Source organism: Orcinus orca, chromosome 4, assembly GCF_937001465.1.
Source record: "Orcinus orca chromosome 4, mOrcOrc1.1, whole genome shotgun sequence".
Taxonomy (NCBI): domain Eukaryota; kingdom Metazoa; phylum Chordata; class Mammalia; order Artiodactyla; family Delphinidae; genus Orcinus; species Orcinus orca.
The window spans coordinates 30,226,673-30,246,953 of NC_064562.1; the positions used below are offsets into that span (position 1 = coordinate 30,226,673).

Here is a 20,281-nt window from a genome sequence, read left to right on the forward strand (position 1 = left end):
AGCAACTTCCTGGAGGAAATGTGTCAATCTGGATCAAATCCTTAAAAGTTTTAAGACAAAAAATCCAACTACTCTAAATGTATTCCAATGATAAAATCAAATATGTCTGTGTTACATGTACATTGGAATGTTATTTATAACAGAAAAACATTAAAAACAACCTAAATGTCCAAAAGTACAGCACTGATTATGTATATCATGGCACATCTATAGGATACCAGATGCAGGACTGGGACAAGGAGAAGCTCAGGGCACATGATTTCAGGAATCACTCACTCTCAGGGCTGTGCCAATGTCCACACTGCTCTTGCAGACCTCTGAGAGTGAGAGCCTCCTTAAATTTTGCTACCAAGGTACTTCTTTTGCCTTTCAATCTAGACCAGAGTCTAAAGATAGAAGTCATTTAAAATTATGTTATTAAAAATCATCTTGGGCTTCCCTGGTGGCGCAGTGGTTGAGAGTCCGCCTGCCGATGCAGGGGATGCGGGTTTGTGCCCTGGTCCGGGAAGATCCCACATACTGCGGAGCGGCTGGGCCTGTGGGCCATGGCCGCTGAGCCTCTGCGTCCGGAGCCTGTGCTCTGCGGCGGGAGAGGCCACAACGGTGAGGGGCCCGGGTACCGCAAAAAAAAAAAAAAAAATCATCTAGTAATTTAAGTTCACATCTTTATATATTTCTAATTCAAAATCCAGACTAGACATATGTACTGAAATATCATACTAGGATAACCATACTCTAACTCTTGTGCTATTAATTATTTTACACTTAATTTCTTGCTTTTTTTTTTTTTTAGTATTTTGAACAGTGTTATGATGACTCTCCTTATATATAATTCTTTCTGTATATTGTACATTATTGATTTTTGTTTGGTTTTTAGAATTGGGATTATTGGTCAAAGAGTACGAACATTTTAAGACACTTGATAAAAGTTGATGATTACTTTCCAGAAAGACTCCCCATCTGTACACCCTCAAGTGTGCAATGTAATTCTCTAAGACCTGCAGACATGTGACACTTCTACTGAAGTTCAAATACATGATAAATTTGAATTATTTCCCCAACTCACCAACTATAGAAACTTCCGTGAAGGCAAAGACTTGCCTGTATACACTTTTATTTTCCCTTATGTGCTTTGCATATGTAACCCAAGTTAGAAGCTTACTAGGCATTAATAGATTGATCATTCTTCAGATGTATTTTCTACCACAGTTGTAAAGACTTCTTAACCCTATGAGTTCTTTTTTTTTTTTTTTTTTTCTCTTTTAATCTTCTGGTAGCAGCAATATGAATGGAGGCTGGCTGGAAGTCAAGGGAAGACAAAGAATTCCTCTGGCTTTTCAGTAACTCCTGTAATTCTGGACCAGTCACAGTGTGGAAGATGCTGAGAAATGGCAAGTTAATGTAAGAGGTCTTTCAGGAGAACGTCTCTTCCCTCCCCAGACTGCTGTCCTTGATTCCCATGATTACATACAAAGTTTACTGCACAGGTGATATTGGGAATTTACTAAATTAAAATTAGAGCAACAGGACATTAAAACTCAGTTGAAGAAGAAGAGAAAGGAAATAGTTCTGAGTCTTGTTTCCATTGTCAAGGTGTGTTAGAAAAAGAGGCATCTCTCTGAAATGTTTTCATGAGTATGGCCTCGTGTCCAAGCAGCTATGTTTGTGCTCTCAGGCTGCATCTAAATTGACCAGGGATCCTCTCTTACTCTTTTTATTTTCCTGCCTATATTACTGGGAATTTCCACCTAACTGGTCCCATAAGTGATTCAAGTATGCTGTATAGGGCAGATGAGAACACAGAATTCACAGCGTCATAGCCAAGGTTTTCTCTGTCACAAGGACATGGCTGAGAACCCACATGAAGTACCTTTGTGCTTCCCGTGGCAGCAGATGACAATAAACTCTGTAGGACTTTGCAGTGATGGGCAAACTGACACACAAAAGAAATGGTGTTATATTGTCACCTCAGATTCCTAGAGAGAATTTGTTATTAAGGCTTTGACATTTGTTTTATTTCTCTGTTCCTTTCCCAAACTTTTTTTCTGACTCACTCGTACACTTATGTGTTTATAAGGGAATTTTCAATTAATCTAAGAAATCTGCCTGTGCTTTTGTAAAACAACAGGAGATCACCAAACTTATTCTGTAAGGAATACTAATTAATGGGCATATTTGCAAAGGAACTCAGGTTTTATTGATGGATACTGTGAAATATTTTAAAAATCCCAATGTCTATTTGAGCAATTGACCCAGAGATAGTAACTTACAATCTTCCTAATCAGGTAAAGTGAAACTATATTTATGATTATCAGTTTTGAAATGTAAGCTACCAGCTATGAACATTTTAGAATGTTCATCCCTCCTTCAGCAGTTATGATATTGAAAATAATGATGCATATGAAACAGAAACAGACTCACAGCCATAGACAACAGACCTGTGGTTGCCCAGGGGGAGGGGGTGTGGGGGAGGGATAGACTGGGAGTTTGGGATTAGCAAATGCAAACTATTACCTATAGAATGGATAAAAAACAAGGTCTTACTGTACAGCACAGGGAAATATATTCAACATCCTGTGAGAAACCATAATGGAAAAGAACATGAAAAGGAATGTGTGTGTGTATATATATATACACACACATATATATGTATATATAACTGAATCACCTTACTGTACAGCAGAAATTAATACATTGTAAATCAACCATACTTCAATAAATAAATTTTAAAAAATCATGATACAGATTTTACAAATCTAAAAATGACTTCTGATAACAGAAAAGGAAGCAATCTTAAGTGATTTCTCTCTTTGGTTCCTGGGAATCTAATGGGTCAAGCTTTCTGGGCACCTGCTGTCCCCAGCTGTGGTGACCACAGCCTGGCTATGTGACAATAGACTCATCAGACTCGAACACCACCAGCTGTTCCACGTGTTGCCCTCCAGGTCCCGTTCTGATTCCCGTTGATCCAAATGTTTGCAGTGCCGGTGCTCTGAGCATGCATTATGAATGACATGCCCTGCCCATCCATCATCTGGATTCTGCAGGCCACCTCTACTTGTCAAAAGTAAGCAGGTTGCTACTTGTAGAAAATAACTGAGCCCAGCCCTGAAAAGGCTGGCATTCTCTGCATTTATTTTGTTCAGGGCCGTTCTGGGTCTTCCATTTGCCTCATAGTGTCAAATGCAGCTTTCCTTCCTTTCTAGCCAGTGAGGAAGTTTTGTAGCTAGAAATCTTCTGATAAACATTACATGCAATGAGAGAAAAGAGTCAGAAGTCTTGATTCGGAGTTCTACTTGAGGATGTGAGCACATTTCTGCAATCTGGACCTGCATATTCATCTAATGAATTCAGTTGGGAAATTTGGCTCCCATTGCTACTTCCTAAAGGAGACGGAGTGCCAAGAGGGTGGCAGCTGACAGGGGAGGGACAGAAGGTTGGAGAGTGGGCGAGACTAATTGGTCTTGTCGCATAACACAGATTAGATTATGTCTGCCGAAAACTAGGAGGGGGCAGGGAGACTGAATCACTGTTTATACCAAAAAGATGTAGAGCAGAGCATCCTCCTGGAACCAAAAGCAGGGGATAGAAACACAAGCCTCTTGACAAGAAAACAGGAAAAACCAAGTGTAAGGCAATTAAAAAAAAAAAAAAAGATACAATATTTTGCTCTTCAACTACTTAAGGGAATTGAGACCCAGAATAGCAAAGTACAATCTGATAAGAATTCTGATCATTTTTGATAATTCACAAAGGCCAGGACAGAACTTTACCTTGCTAAATAAGTCAATAGATCTTGAAAAAGAGCGCAAAAGATTGCTGGGGTTCTGAGGAGAATTCTAACCACAAAGAAAGATCAGCTTTTCAAGAAATGAGGAGCAAATTTTTGAATGTAAATAACTCACATGATTAACTGTTAATGATTCTTATGTCAAATAGTAAAGCAACTTAGAATCACTAATATAAAATTACTATTTGAATTCAAGTTACTGTATGTTCTACAATGTAAAACTGTACTTTTAAGACAATACTCTGTGAATTAATCTTACAGAACCCAGGCCTAAGTGACCACTACGTGCTGGCTTAGTGACCAAAATTCCTAAAAGAAGAAAACCAATGTTTTCCTTCTCTACCCTTTCTGCTTACCTGTTTGTCCTCCTGCTTCACTCCTTCCCTTGGATCTTTCTTCTTTTCCTGAGATACTTGGTCCCCTACTAGCAAATTTCAATTCTTTTAATAAGAAAACATGAAGAAGAAATAGAAAGTGTTGATGTGTGGCTAAAAGATTCCTTTAGATGAGTGTAGGTTCTATAACATAGCCTTTTCCCTAGACTCTGGAACTCCAATGAAATAGATATTTCCCCCAAGCCTTTGCTGCCTCTGGCCATGGACCACAATTAAGTCAGCCTCTCTGGGTTTGTCTTAACATCCTACATCAGATACCCCAAACACCCTCATTATTAAACCCAGCTGTGAGCTAACTAATGGTCCAAAACAGATTTTTCTCTCCTTTATACTGTTAGGAAGACATACATAAGAGTCACAGCTTCCTGTAAATAGCTGAGCCCATTCTGTTGTGTTCGTAAATAATCTGAGGATCTGTGATGGGGACTTCTTATTTAATGGGTGGACCTGGTTTGTCATATTGAATTGTGTCAAATAATTTAAAGATTTTCCTCTATTTTTTTTTAAAGAAGGTTTCTGTGGGTTTTCTCTACTCAGTAAATCTTTCCAGTTTTTTTTTCCACTCTCAGTTGCTAGATATTCACTTTCTGTGAAATTGTAATTAGTGATATTCCTAGAAAGAATAATATTGAGTTTTGGATTGCACCTCTCACACTCAGGTTCTCCACAGCTTTTTTTAGAACGATGAATGCTGAGGTTACACAATGACTGTGGAAGTAAAATAGTACTAACGATTGAGTGTTCAGAAATGGCTCATCTATGAGTTCAAAGGAGAATGTTCCTTTCTGAAAGGATATTGGCCAGGAATCTTTAGCAGGGAAGATGATTACGTTTGCTTTTAATACAAGAAAGTAACTCTAGCTTCTAATCTTACATTTATAGGATCAGAAAAGTCAATAAGGACAGGACAGGAGAGAGTGTGCAGAGAAAGGAAAGGACCCTGAGGGTGATAGGGAAGAGTCTTTGGGTGTCAATACAATCATGATGAAGGAAGACAATTACAGGAACCAGAGAATTCTGAAATAAAACATGTGATTCTGGACTTCCAGTTAGTTACAGAAGAATTCTGGGCATGTTGCGATAAAAAATATTCCTTTTGAATTTTTTTTTAATATTTATTTATTTAGCTGCATTGGGTCTTAGTTGTGGCACACTGGATCTTCATTGTGTCTTGTGGGATCTTTCGTTGTGACACGCGGGCCTTTCTAGTTGTGGTGTGTGGGCTCCAGAGCATGTAGTCTCTGTAGTTGTAGCACGTGGGCTCTCTGGTGTGGCTCTTGGCCTCAGTAGTTGCAGTGCATGAGCTTAGTTGCCCCATAACATGTGGGATCTTAGTTCTCTGACCAGGGATCGAACTAGCGTCCCCTGCATTCAATGGCAGATTCTTAACCACTGGACCACCAGGGAAGTCCCTATTTTTTAATTTTTTTTGGAAATTATTGGAATTATTTTTCATAAACACTGTTGCCAGTCACTATCTGATTTTAAAGTCATCAGAGCTTTCTCAAGAGATCTGAGTTCAGGAGAAGTTAGTCTTCCCTGCCTTGTGATCTACAAAATTGGGGACAGTATTCTAATCAATTGCTCTGATAGTCCCATCTGAGTGCAATGTGAACAATACTGCCAGCCTGTGACCTGCGTGGTCCCTTGGTCTATAGAATTCACTTGTGGTCATCCTGGCCATTAATCACATGGAGCTGTTTATTTTCCTTTCTGTTTTGTACCCCAAAATGACATCTTTAGATTCCATTAGGACAAAAGAAAAACAGACTATGTCTTTTGGTATTTACAAACAATGATGATTGCTGCTAATACTACTGACCATTTATAATTGTGATAGTCTATCTATCACCTCAACTGATTCTCATAACAATTTTATGAAGGTAGGTAATATTATCATCTCTATATTACCGTGAGAAAACTTACATTCAAGGGTTGAAAAATTCCCAGGGTCATAAGACAAGTAAGAGACAGACCCTCATCATTTTGACTATAATGTCATACAACTACCTTGCTATCCCACTATTTTAGTTGATTTCATGGTTATCACATTGCCATTGTTTATGTCTAATAGGCAAAAAAGGCAGAAGTTATAAAAATGTTGGAATGAAATGAGTTATTCTTTGTTTTACTGTCATTCACTTGCCATTTCTCCGTTTCTGGTCACTTGTTGATGAATATATTCTTACCCAGGTAATGAAAGGTACCAATGCAGTCATAGGATTTTGCTTTGATGCTTTTCTGTTTGGGCTAGCATTTGTGTTATTATCAGAGAAAATTTTCTAAGTGCTCTGAGGTCACCCTTCACAGCTGTATTTTGTACTACTCAGTTCCTACTGTTGTTTGTTTGAAGAGAGAGAACTTTAGTCTAGATAAAACTCATAACTAAGAATATTTCTCAAAGTAACAACCTAAATGGTTGATCTTATGGCCTCTAAATCATGTTCTTGTGATGACACTGCATTGTATGCTTTTTCAACATTGAATTTGTCTGTCTCATTCTTTACAAAATGATTTAAGTCAACTTAGAGAAAAGACACAATAGCAAGCATAATAATATGATGGGGAAAAAAATCAGCAAATAAGACATAAGGAAAAGAGAAGAATGCAGGTAGCCAAATGGCAGGATTAACTCAACTGTACAATTACACTCTAAGTTTGCCTCTGAACTTCACTGACACCAAAAGGAAGCATGATGAATTGTATTGTTATTATCTCTGGAAAGCACATGTTTTAGGAGATACAGCTGAGTGCATGTCAGCCCTATTGTGAACTCTATTTTCACATCTTTATTATGTCCATTCCTCCCTATTCATTTTTCTAATTTTTTTTGGGGGGGTAAGTTTTGTTTTCTTTAAAATATTGACCAAATATTTATTTCCTCTTGGAGCAATAGATCACAAAATCAAGCTGCACACCTGTCAAAAAAAAACTATTTAAGTTCTGAAAATGCCTCTATCTAGAACCAGAGACCTCACCAGCCACTACAGACAACACAGCATGTATTTAGAGACAGCACCTTTCCAGCTGTTTCCTACAACTATTTTTTTTGATCGAATTTTTACTTAACACTGAGTTTTTACCATTCCAGATTCTAGTTGGCATTTTTGTAAACTTTGAACCATTAAATAAAGCATAGTCTCACAAATCTAGACTCTAACACTCCAACAAAATGATTTATAGACTTTCCATTCATTATCCATAATAATTTTCTATTTATATCACTTTGTAACACCTCTGAAATTAAAATGTGCTTTAACTTCTTTCTGATTTGTATTATGGGTATTTTCTAGAGAGAAAATAATATTTTATGGTTGAGAAGAAAATGACAACAAGAGGAGTCCAGGAAAAATCCAGAAACCATTCACTAGATTTCATGGGATTAGATAAATCAATTAGTAGAAAAAATTTAACTCAGTGATTCTGCTGCTCAACAGGTTTGATAAATGTACCCCCTAATTTTGAAATAACTGATTTTAAATTTTGTGTAATTTTACTTTATGTCCACTTCTTTTTAAGAGCAGTCATATTTATTCCCTATAAAGTAAATGGAAATGCAATTGTATTGGGAAATGTCTCTCAAGTTCTGAAACTAATACTTTTTTATTCATTATCAGGGATAATGTTCTATGTCTATTGTAGGAAAATATACCAGCAAATTAGATGTACTTTCTGGATAGCATTTGTAGATAATGCAAAAGTGATATAGCAAACGCATGTATTGGTGACAGGACTTGCATTTTTAGCATACTTTCTTGATCACAAATGAAGAGGGCAAATGTTTAGCTGAAAAAGAAGATTCTAAGAAAGCATAAAAAGATGTTTTCTGATCATACATGCTGTGATGTAGAAGAGATGCTAGATTTAATCTATGTTGCCTAATCAAATAAATTCAGGATCAATAAGAGGTTGTTGGAGAGAGATTGCTTTCAACTATCTATCAAAACTGCTTTCCATTTACAGCTTCATGAGGGCAGGAACAACATCTGCCTTTTTAGCATGTATCCAAGCATGGAGCACAATGCCTAGAAAAATAATAGTTATCCTAACAGTAATAGTTAAAGGAATGGAATTAGGATTTTGGAAAGAGAAGGAAAGGACTTCCCATTACTCTGGATGATTTTGTCTGCAGAAAATATGCTTCCATTCAGAGATCCTAGGTCAGGATATCCCAAGATGACCATGATGATCTATACCTTATAGTTTAGATCATCTAGTTCAGTGGCTGTCAAACTTTTTCTGTAAAGGTCAGATAATAAATATTTTAGGCACTGAAGGCCAGTCTTCCTCAGGAGTACTCCACTCTACTGTTATAGTATAAAAACAGCCATAGACAATAAGTGAAAGAATTGCTATGGTTGGATTTGGCTCATTGGCAGGCCACAGTTTGCCAACCATGATCTAGTTACCTATTACTTTCTCCCTACTTCCTTTATTTACCAACACACTTTTTAAAAATTTAAGTAATTTTTGTATTTTATTTGTGATTGTGGTAAAGTATACATGACAAAAAATTTACCTTTTTAACCATTTTTCAGTGAACAGTTCAGCAACATTAAATACATTATTGTTGTGTAATGACCATCACTATGCATCTCCAGAACTTTTGCATCATCCCATAATGACACTCTATACCAGTTAAACAATAACTCCCCATTCCCTCCTCCCTCCAGCCCCTGGTAACCACTGTTTTACTTTCTGTCTTTATGAATTCAACTACTGTCTATACTTCATATAAATAGAAGCATGCAATATTTGTCCTTTTGTGTCTAGCTTATTTCACTTAGTATAATGTCTCCAGGTTTCATCGATGTTGTAGTATAAATCAGAAGTTCATCCTTTTTTATAGGATTTGTTTTTCCAGAGAAGTTTTAGATTCACAGCAAAACTAAGAGAAAAGTACAGTGATTTCCCACATACCCCTGCCTCTACACATGCACAGCCTCCCCCATTATCAACATCCCCTATCAGAGTTGTACATTTGTTACAACTTATGAACCTACATTGATACATCATAATCATCCAAATTTCATGGTTTCTCTCTTGATGTTATATATTCTATGGGTTTGACAAATGTTTGGATAATATGTACCCATTATTTTAGCATCATACAGGGTATTTTTACTGCCCTAAAAATCCTATGCACTCTGTATGTTCACCCCTCCCTCTCTCATTCCCTAGCAACCACTGATTCTTTTACTGTAGCCTTAGTTTTGCCTTTTCCAGAATGTAATATAGTTGGATTCATACAGTATGTGACCTTTTCAGACTGGCTTCTTTTATTCAGTAATGTGCATTTAAGGTTCCTCCCTCCATGTCTTTCCATGACTTGATAGCTCATTTCTTTTAGTGCTGAAAAATATTTCATTGTCTGAATGTACCAGTTTCTTCATCCGTTCACCTACTGAAGGATATCTTGGTTGCCTTCAAGTTTTAGCAATTATGAATAAAGCTGCTGTAAACATCTGTGTTCAGGGTTCTTTGTAAACATAAGGTTTCAACTCCTTTGCTGGCTCACATCGTTGGGATGTGTATAATTTTGTAAGATACTGCCAAACTGTCTTCCAAAGTAGCTATACTATTTCGCATTACCATCACATATAAATGAGGGTTCCTCGTGCTCCACATCCTCACCAACATTTCATGTTGTCAGTGTTTTGGATTTTAGCCATTCTAATAAGGATGTAATAGTATCTCACTGCTGTTTAGATTTTTATTTCCCCGATGACATGTGATGTGGATCACCTTTTCACATGCTGGTTTGCCATCTGCATGTCTTCCTTGGCTAGGTGTCCATAAGGTCTTGAGCCCATTTTTTAATCAGGCTGTTTCTTATTGTTGAATTTTAAAAGTTCCTGGCATATTTTGAATAACAGTCCTTTATCAGATGTGTCTTTTGCAAATATGTTCTCTCAAATTGTAATTTGTCTTATTCTCTTGACCCTGCACTTTTATTAGATTTTTATATAAACATTCCAATTATATTTTAAGTATGTTATTAAAAATTGAGGGAAAATGCACTTCTGGTTAAGGGTAGGGCAGCTCCTCCTGAGCCAGTAGAGAGATAACAGTAATAATAAGTAAAAGATCACATATGAAAACAGAAGTCACAAGAGTAAATTGAGGTTATAAAGTCCAACCATCATGTTTCACTAATACCAGCTCTGAAGATTTTCTTTGGGCATTTCAGCACTCTGATGTGATTACAAAAAAGTTTATTAGGGTTCTGGTGTCTGGTAAAATTGAATAAGCACATTCTTCCACTAAATGCAGTTATAAAACATAGAACACATGAGCAGCTATTTGGGAAATCTGAAAAGTAAATAGTAGCAGCCAGATTTGAAAGAAGATCAGAATTCTAAGTGCCACTAAACCACCAATGATCTTATCATTTCTGTCTCTGTTATCTCCAAACCCGGTCTCAAGGCAGCCTGAAACCCGGAAGTGGGCATTCTTACAGACTGAGAGAGTTCCAGAAGTTCCAAATTTTGGCTTGCAAGATGGGAAAGGGATCTTCTAATGGTCAGAGGGAGTGGGATAAAACCTCCTGTGTTGTTGTTTTCTTTTTTCCTTTCTCTCTTCCCCCAGTCCTCAAGCGATCCAGTGCAATTGGTGGTGGCACTGGAAGCAACAGCAACAGTGATGATTTAGGGACACACAATGAGGAATTAGAAGCGTCCCTACAAATCAGAGGAGATGAGGCCCCAAGAAAGTGGGGTGAGCACCTGATGCTTTTTCCCTCCATCTTTTCCTGCTGCATCTAGGCTCAGGAAATGATCACAATTTGTAATGAATGACAGAACTGGTAAAATAAAGTCCAAGCTTTCTGGCTAAACTGAAAAGAGGAGCCACAGAGAGACTAAAACGTTCTAAGGATGTCACAGAGAGGAAGGAGTTGGGAGAGTAGCTGGAAAAAAATAGTTATTAACTACTGAGAGCACTCCCACTATGCCCATGTAGAACTTTGACAGAAAACAGCATACCATCGACTTTGAGAACTGAACTATAAGACAGATCACCACCCAGAACTAAGAGTGGCCACAGGGTGGCACACACATAGGACAGATCTAAATAATATTGCAAAGGTATTTATAAAGGAAGTGACATTGGGACCACAACTCCCATAAGTCTTGTCAGAACTTGCAACCTGAAACAAACCAGGTCAAGTGCCTGCTGATCTAAAATATCAACAGTCTCCAGAGGAGTTAAGCAAGACCCAGAGACTCCTAGCATAATATTCAAAATGTCTAGCATACAATCCAAAATTGCATGGCACGTGAAGAACCAGGAAAATGTCAATTTGTATGGAAAGACAAAAAAGAGATGCTAACACTGAGATGTCACATATGTTGGGATTATCTAACAAAGACTTTAAAGCAGCTATTAAAAAAAACTCTCTAAGAAGTAATGTCAAATACTATTAAAATGAATGGAAAGAGATAAGTCTCACCAAAGGAAAAAAAGAAATAAATAAGAACCAGGGAATTTTAGAATTGAAAAATAAATAATCAAAACTTGAAACTTACTGGATGGACTCAATACCAGATAGGAAATAACAAAACAAGGAGTGAACTTGAAGACAGAGTAATAAAAATTATCCAGTCTGAATGATAAAACGGGAAAAGGTTAAAAATTATGACCAGAACCTCAGGGATTTGTAATACAATGCCAAAACCTTTAAATTTTGTATCATTGGAAACACAAAAGGAGCATTAACACAAAAAGTATTAGCATTAACACAAAAAGAGCATTATTCTGGGAAATAGTTGAAGAGATAATCGCTGAAAACTCCCCCAATTTGGGAAAAGACATACATTTACAGATTCAAGAAGTGCAGCAAACCCTAAACAGAATTTACCCAAAGAAATCCCCACACAGACATATAATTAAACTCTTCAAAACTAAAGGCAAAGAAAAAATCCTGAAAGAAACCAGAAAAAAAATTGCATTATTTATAGGGTGACAATGGTTTGAATGACCATATTTCTGATAAGAAAAAAATGGAGTCTGGAAGGAAGTAGAACAACACTTTTTAAAGTGCTAGGAGAAAGAAAAAAAACACCCAGAATTCTATATCAAGAAAAAATATCACCCATAAATGAAAGTGAAATAAAGACATTAACAGAGGAAGGAAAACTGAAAGAATACATTGCCAACAGACCAGGACTAAAGGAATTGCTAAAGGAAGTTCATCAGAGAGAAAGAAATGATATGGGAGGGAAACTTGGATGGCAAGGAGTAAAGAAATCACAATAGAATGCAGATAATTGGGTAGATATAACATACTGTTCTCTTAAGTTTTTAAAAATAAGTTTGATAGCAGAGAGCAAAAATTATAACACTGCCTGATATGGTTTCCTATGTATGTAGGTGTAACACATAAGAATATTATATCATAAGGGGGAGGGAAGTAAAGAGACCTAAATGGTCATCAAGTTTCTATATTCTACTTGAAGCAGTAAATTACTGATTTTAAGTTGACTGAGAAAAGTTAAGAATGCATACTATAATCTCTAGAGCAACCACTAAAATCCTCTACAAAGAAATAGATTTTAAAATGCAATAGATAAAGTAAAACAGAATACTAAAAATATTGGTCAAATAACTCAAAAGAAGGCATAAATGGAGAAACAGAAAGCAGAAATAATAGAAGAAACAAATATAAATCAAATAATAAAATGGTAGACACAATTCCAATCATATCAAGAATTACATCCAACAAAAATGGTCTTAAAAAGCTAACTAAAAGAGATTAGAATGCATTTTTTTAAAAGAAAGGAAAAGAAAAACATGATCCAACTTTATGCTGTCTACAAAATTTACTTTAAATATAATTATAGAGGTTGATTAAAAGTTAAAGGATAGGAAAAGATACACCATACAAGCATTAATGTAGAGGCAGTTGGAATGGCTGTATTGATGTCAGACAAAATAGACTTCAGAGCTAATAAAATTACCAGGAACAAAAAGAACATTACATAATGATGAAGTAAATTTACCAAGCACACATAACAATCCTAAATATTTATGCATCAAAACAGAGCTTCAAAATTCATGAAACAAAAGGTGACAGAACTGAAGGGATGATTAGAGAAATTAAGAATTATAGTTTGAGATTTCAACACTCCTCACTCTGTAATTGTTAGAACCAGTAGACAGAAAATTAACAAGGATACAGAAAAAGCAAAAAGCACCATCAACCAACTGGACCTATTTGACTTTTACAAAACCCACAGACAACAACAGCAGAATACACATTTGTTTTTAAGTGCACCTAGAACATTGACCAAGTTAGGTCATATATCCTGGTGATAAAACAAATGTTAAAAAATACAAAATAACTAAAACCATATAGAGTATGCTCTCTGACCAAAATGGAATTAGATTGGAAATAGATAACAGAAAGCTAACAGAAAAATCTCAAAAGATTTGGATATTCAATAAGATATTCCTAAATAATCCATGCTTCAAAGAGGAATTCTCAAGAAAAAAATAGAAAATATGTGAACATATCAAAATTTGTGAGAGGCAGCTAAAACAGTGCTTAGCTGTACATTTATAGCATTCAATGCTTACTTTGAAAAAGAAGAAAGGCTTAAAGTTAATAATAAACTTCTACCTTAAGGAAAAAAGCAAAATAAACTCATATCAAGCAGAAAGAATAAAAGAAAAAAGAAAAAAATCAATAGAATTGAAAACAACAAGCAGTAGAGAAAAAATGTCAATAAAACAACAAGCAGTTTCTTTGAAAAAAAATCAGTAAAGTTGATATACCTCTAGCAAGACTAACAAAGACCCAAATTACTAATAAAGGAATAAAGATGTTGTATCACCATAGACTGTGAAGACATTAAGAGAAAACTATAACAAGTCTAGCACAAACTTTGAGATGAAATGATACAAATTCTTGAAAACTACTAACTCCCAAGAATTATCCAAGTGGAAATAGATAAGCTGAATCACCCTATAACTATTGAAGAAATTAAATTCATATTTTAAAGGCTTCCAGAAAGGAAATCTCTGAGCCCAGAGTCTCCCTGGAGAATTCTACCAAACTTTTAAAGAAAAAGTCAATTCTGCACAATTCTGCACAATCTCTAAAAGAAAATAGAAGAGGATAGAACACTTCATAACTTATTTTGGGAGGCCAGCACTTCCCTGATGAAATTAGATGAAGAATAGCAAGAAAAGAAAATTACAGACCAATATCCTTCATTAAAATAGATTTTTAAATCCTCAACAAAATATAAGCAAATCCAATCCAGCAATATATAAAAAGAATAAACACCACAACCTAGTGGAATTTATCCTAGGACATCAGGACTGTTTCTATGTTCAAAAAGTGATTAGTGTAATCCACATTACAGTCTAAGGAGAAAACCAACATGATTATTAATTGTTGAAGAAAAAGCATATGACAAAACTCCAAATTCACTCATAATAAGAACTCTCAGTGGACTAGGAATAAATGGGAAATTTTTCAACTTGATAAAAAGCATCTACAAAAAGCCTACAGCTAACTTCATACTTGGTGAAAGACTGACTTTTTCCCACTAAGATTGATGAGAAGAAAAGAATTTCTACTCTCACACTCAATATGAAACTGCAATAGTGCAATAAAGCAAGAAAAAAATTTAAAGCCATACAGATCTAAATAAATAAATAAAATTGCCTCTATACTCAGACAATATGATTGTATATGTAGAAAATTCCAAGGAATATATTTTTTAAATCTCCTAAAAATAGAGTTTAGAAAAGTCACAAGTGAGAAGGCAGTACAAAGATCAATTGCATTTCATATTTCTGTAATAAACAGTTAAAAACCATAATTTAAGAAAATAATACTATGGACTCCAGCTCAAAAAAATGAAATGCTTAAATGTAAATGTAACAAAACTGTACTCTGGCTGTCTATCTATATGCTAAAAACTACAAAACACTGATGAAAGAAAACAAAGACATAAACTAATAAAGGGACATACTGTGGTCACCTGGTCATTGATTAGAAGAATCAACATGGTAAAGATTCCAGTTCTCCCTGTAAACAAAGAAGAACAAAGAGCGTTGCTCACCACCTAGTTCTACAAAGATTAAGTCATCAGCCACTGCAGTCACTGAACTAGGGTGCACTCTGAGAGGAATTTAGGATGAAAAACAGGACTAGGCACTCTGTGCTTTGGAAAAACAGGCATCTTAGATAGTTGAATCACCCCATACAGAGAAAAGCACTGAAATCATTAACTTGAGATGTCTGTTCCTTGTGAGTAGGAGTAATCTTTTACCAGAATGTATGCTTGACTGCATACATATTCTGTAGCTAAAAATCATATATAAGCTGGTTTCTCCCCTATCTGTTCAGAGAAGTTCCCTCAGAGCTACTGAAAGGTTGACTCCCAGGCTATAGTCCTCAGTAAGACTGAATAAAACTTAAACTCACAACTCTTATGTTGTACGTTTTTCTTTAAGTCAACATCCCAAATTGATCTGTAGTTTTAACATGTTTCTGATCAAAATCATAGCAGGCTTTTTGGTAGATATAGACAAACTGATTCAAAAGTGTGTGTGTAAATGCAATGGAACTAGAATAACCAAAGCGAGTTTTAAAAAACAAAGTTGTGTGGAATCATAATATCCAATTCTAAGACTGCATAGCACAAGGAGAATCAATTCGATGCTTTGTGACAACCTAGAGGGTTGGGATAGGGAGGGTGGGAGGGAGGCTCAAGAGGGAGGGGATATGGGAATATATGTATACATATAGCTGATTCACTTTGCTGTATAGCAGTTATACTCCAATAAAGATGTGAAAAAAAAAGACTTACTGTAAAAGGACAGTAATCAAGATAATGTGTTATTAATGAAAGGATAGGCCTATAGATCAGTGGGAAAGAGTACAGAGTAAAGAAATAGACCAACACAAGCACAGTCAATTACAAGAACAATTCAATGAGGAAAGAATAGGATTTTAAAGACATGGTGTTAGAAGAATTGTATATAAAATAAAAATAAACTTCAACCTCAACCTTACACTTTATACAAAAATTAACACATAATAGATCATAGATCTAAATGTTAAACATAAAACTATAAGTTTTGGGGGGATAAAATGTAGAAGAAAATCCCATGAGGCAAAATCATGTTAGGCAGAGTTCTTAGACATGACACCCAAAACATAATCCATCAAAGACAAAATTGATAAATAAGACTTTATCAAAATTAAAAACTTTTGTGTGATGAGAGATACTATTGAGAGAATTAAAGATAAGGTACAGACTGGGACAAAATATTTGTAAATCACATATCTGGAATATTATTTGAGTTCAGAATATGTAAAGAACACTCAAAGCCCAACAGTAAGGAAAAAATCCAATTTAAAAATGGGCAAAAGATTGAAGTGACACGTCCCCAGAGAAAATATACAGATGGAATATAAGCACATTAATAGATGTTCAACATCGTAGACATGCTCAATTAAAGCTATGTTGATATATACCACTACACACCTATTAGAATGGCTAAAATATAAAATACTGATAACCCCAAGGGCTAGTGAGAATGCAGAGCAACTGGAACTTTATTAGTTGCTGGTGAGAATGAAAAATGTCATAACCATTCTGGAAAATAATTCGACAGCTTCTTACAAGGTTAAACATACACTTACCATATGACCCAGAAACCTCACTCCTGGGCATTTACCCTAGAGAACTAAAAACTTATGTTTATACAGAAGTCTAAACAACAGTGTTTACAGCCCTTTTACTCATAATGGGCCCAAACTGGAAATAACCAAGATGTCCTTCAACAGGTGGATGAATAAACAAATGGTGGAACATTGGGAATTACTATTCCCAATAAAGAGGAGTGAACTCTCAATACACACAGCTTAGATGTATTTCAAAGGCATTATGCTGAGGAAAACTTGCCAGCCTCAGAAAGTCATATATAGTATGATTCCATGTATATGACATTCTCAAAAAGACAAACTACAGTCCTTTGGAAGGGTCTGACTACAGAGGGATAGCATGATGGGATATTTCGTAGGTATGGAAATGTTTTGTATCCTGATGGTGGTGTAGGAGAGGGAAAAAGTCTTTTCCTGTACCTATCTTAGGTTCTCCAGATGGGACCCTATAAATTAGACTGGTCAAAGACAGACTAACAAGAGAAAAACAAACAAATTTATCAACATGTGCATAGTGCATGTACACATGGAAACATCCAATGATGTGTAACCCAAATGGGTGGTTAGAACTTGGGCTAATCAGGCTAAATAATGGAAAAGTGGTTTTGTGTTCTGGGTGGGGTGGGGAAGACAAGCTAAGGAAAAGTTGGGGGGTGGGGAAGTATGGTCTACAGAGGTTGTTTAGTAAGGTTTGTTATGCAGATTCAAATCTTTGCCTTCTCCATTGGTAAGAGCTGTTGAGTCTTCCTCTTCCTAATGGAAGAAGGAGACACATTTTACAAAGGGAAATTTCCTGTACAAAAGGAAACCTTGTCCCCTGTTTTTAGAGTTTTCCCTGCATCCGCGGGTTCTCAATGGCCTTCAGCTCAAAATAATTCATATGCCAAAGAGGCATAATTTGGGATGGCATATTCTAGTACCCTTCAGGGATGATGTTTTATATGAATGTGTACTTATGTTAAAATTGAGAGGGCTGTACACTTTATAAAGTGTGGTTTTATTGTATTTTAATTTGAGCAATAATACTTTTCTAAAAATGAAAACTCATTGGGGAAAAGTAAACTTAAAATGTGAAAGGAACTTTGGGTTAAAAGTTCATTCTATATCATCTAATAAATCACCTTCATCAAGTGAATTCATTTTTAATTTTTCTCAATCTATTAAATGGATATAATAATACCTAGCACAACTTTCTGAACAGTAGTGGTTCTCAATGTTTTTTAATCTCCATTTCCATTTAAGTTCTTAAAAATTATTAAGAATGTCAAAGAATTTTTATTTATATGGGTTATATGTATCAGTATTTACAATATTAGAAACTGAAACAGAACAAATGTAAATATTAACTCATTTTAAAATAACAATAACAAAACTATTACATATGAACACAAATAACATTTTTTATAAAAACTATTTTCCAAATTAAATAAAATGGTGAGAATAATAAAATTGTATAAAATATTTTCAAATGTCCTAATGCCCAGCTTAATGGAAGACAGCTGGATTTTTTTAATAGTTGTGTCTGGTCTCTGGGACCCCTGGGATCTCACACCAGACTTTAAGAACTACTGCTTTATAGAATAGGAAAAAGGAGAAAGAAATATTTGACAAGAAAATTTCTCCATCAATGAATCTTTATATATCATTAATATGTTTTAAAATGGTGTGTATTATAGATAGATTTGAAAACAGAACTGAAAAATATTTATTTCTCTGTGTATGAGAAAAAAAGGAAATTATTGTCTTAGCCAAAACTAGAATCTACTTCTCTTGATCCCAAATCACATATTCTTTCACTATATCATTTCCCTCCCAAATGCCTTGCTAGGGACATCACAAATCCTGCTTTTCCCATCCTCCCCACCCCCAACTATATTGAAAGGTACATTAAACACTTCTGTAATCATTAGATATTTTTAAAGTCTAAAAGTGCTATTCTGATTTAGCTTGCTTTCTTTCCCATTTTTCCTTTTACTTTTTTCCCCTGAATTATGTCTTCCCAAATATTGTCTGAATTTTTCTGAATAACAACAGTTGTTCATTCCCAGGTTGGCTATGACCCCAAAGCAGCAATGGCATCAAGCCAATGTCCTCTCCTTGACAGCACCAAGAAAATTAACTTTTTCTGGTTTCTGTTCACTGTGAGATCCTCTTCCTACTTGAACTCATAGGAGATGTTAGGAAGAATGAAGTTAAAAGAAAATAGTACACCTTCTCAACTTTTTGCTTTGGCATATTTAAGAATATTGGGATGTTCCAAATGTTAATAAAGAACATATCTGGACGTTAAAATATTATAAAATTAAAGAATTTGATATATCCTGGAGAGAATTTTATTTCTCATTATTTATTCAGTAACACACTGATGTTTTTTACAGTTTTTATTGCATCAAACTGCTACAAATATTTCTCATAGTAGCCCATTTTAATAGTTAGTTTTTGCTACATAAGAAACCACTTCAAAATGTATTTATTTAGCTCTTGATTCTGTGGGCCAGCAATTTGGGCTAAGCTCAACTGACTGGTTCTTCTGGGCTCAGCTGCCTATGTATCTACAGATGACTCATTTCTACAACACAAATTCTTATCCTCTGGCAAGCTAGTCTACACATCGGCTGGTCAGAATTTTTCAACAGAGCAGATAATCAAGACTCTCTTGATGCCTGAACTTGGATTTGCATGCCATAACTTTTGCCACATTCTATTGGCCAATGCAAGTCACACGGCCAGCCCAGATTGAAGGGGTAGGAGAGTAGAATCCATCTCTTGATGGGCAGAATTGCCAAGTAACATGGTAAGGGTATGTTTATAGGAAGGAGAATAATATAGCCAGTTCTTCAAACAATCTACTCTACCCATTTTATGAGATCCAGGAAGTTACTCTATGCCAATTTTAAGTTTGGGAAAATAATTACACAAGTATGGAAAAAGAATAAGAAAATATGTGGGGAAAATACCTAAATACAGAAGGAGGGACACTTTTGTTGATGGTGAAAGGGAGAAATGGAAAATGCTGAATGCTAAAAATTATAAAGAGCACTTCAATCTAGGAGTAATGGAGAGTGAAATTGAGAAAAAGAAAACTTGGGCAGAATTCCATGAATGTTCTAAGAGTAAAGATTATTATTCTATAGAATAATCTTGCAGACAAAGCAATTTATTGTGCATTGCATAAGGATTTGATAAAAGCTTGTAGAAACACACTTTTTCATTCTATAAAGAAGAAACTTGCCTTATGTCAATACATTGCAGGACTGGCCAGTTTGTTTAGCTTTCTTCCTTTCTTTACTTATCTGCTGATGTCACCAATTTTCAAAGTATGTCATCACTTCCCCCACCATTTTCACAATATTTGGACTGGCCCTATTTGGATTACGCCTGGTGTGCTATAACAACATCCCTGTCAGCCACCCT

General features: G+C 35.5%; 1 protein-coding gene across 1 annotated transcript in view; it reads right to left on the bottom strand.

Annotated features, from left to right (window-relative positions):
- Positions 1–17,548: 17,548 nt before the first annotated feature.
- IQCM (IQ motif containing M) overlaps positions 17,549–20,281 on the bottom strand; it is a 436,874-nt gene continuing 434,141 nt past the window's right edge. The window contains 1 exon segment of the mRNA XM_049709346.1: positions 17,549–17,620. Coding sequence (XP_049565303.1) covers positions 17,549–17,620 — 72 coding nt within the window.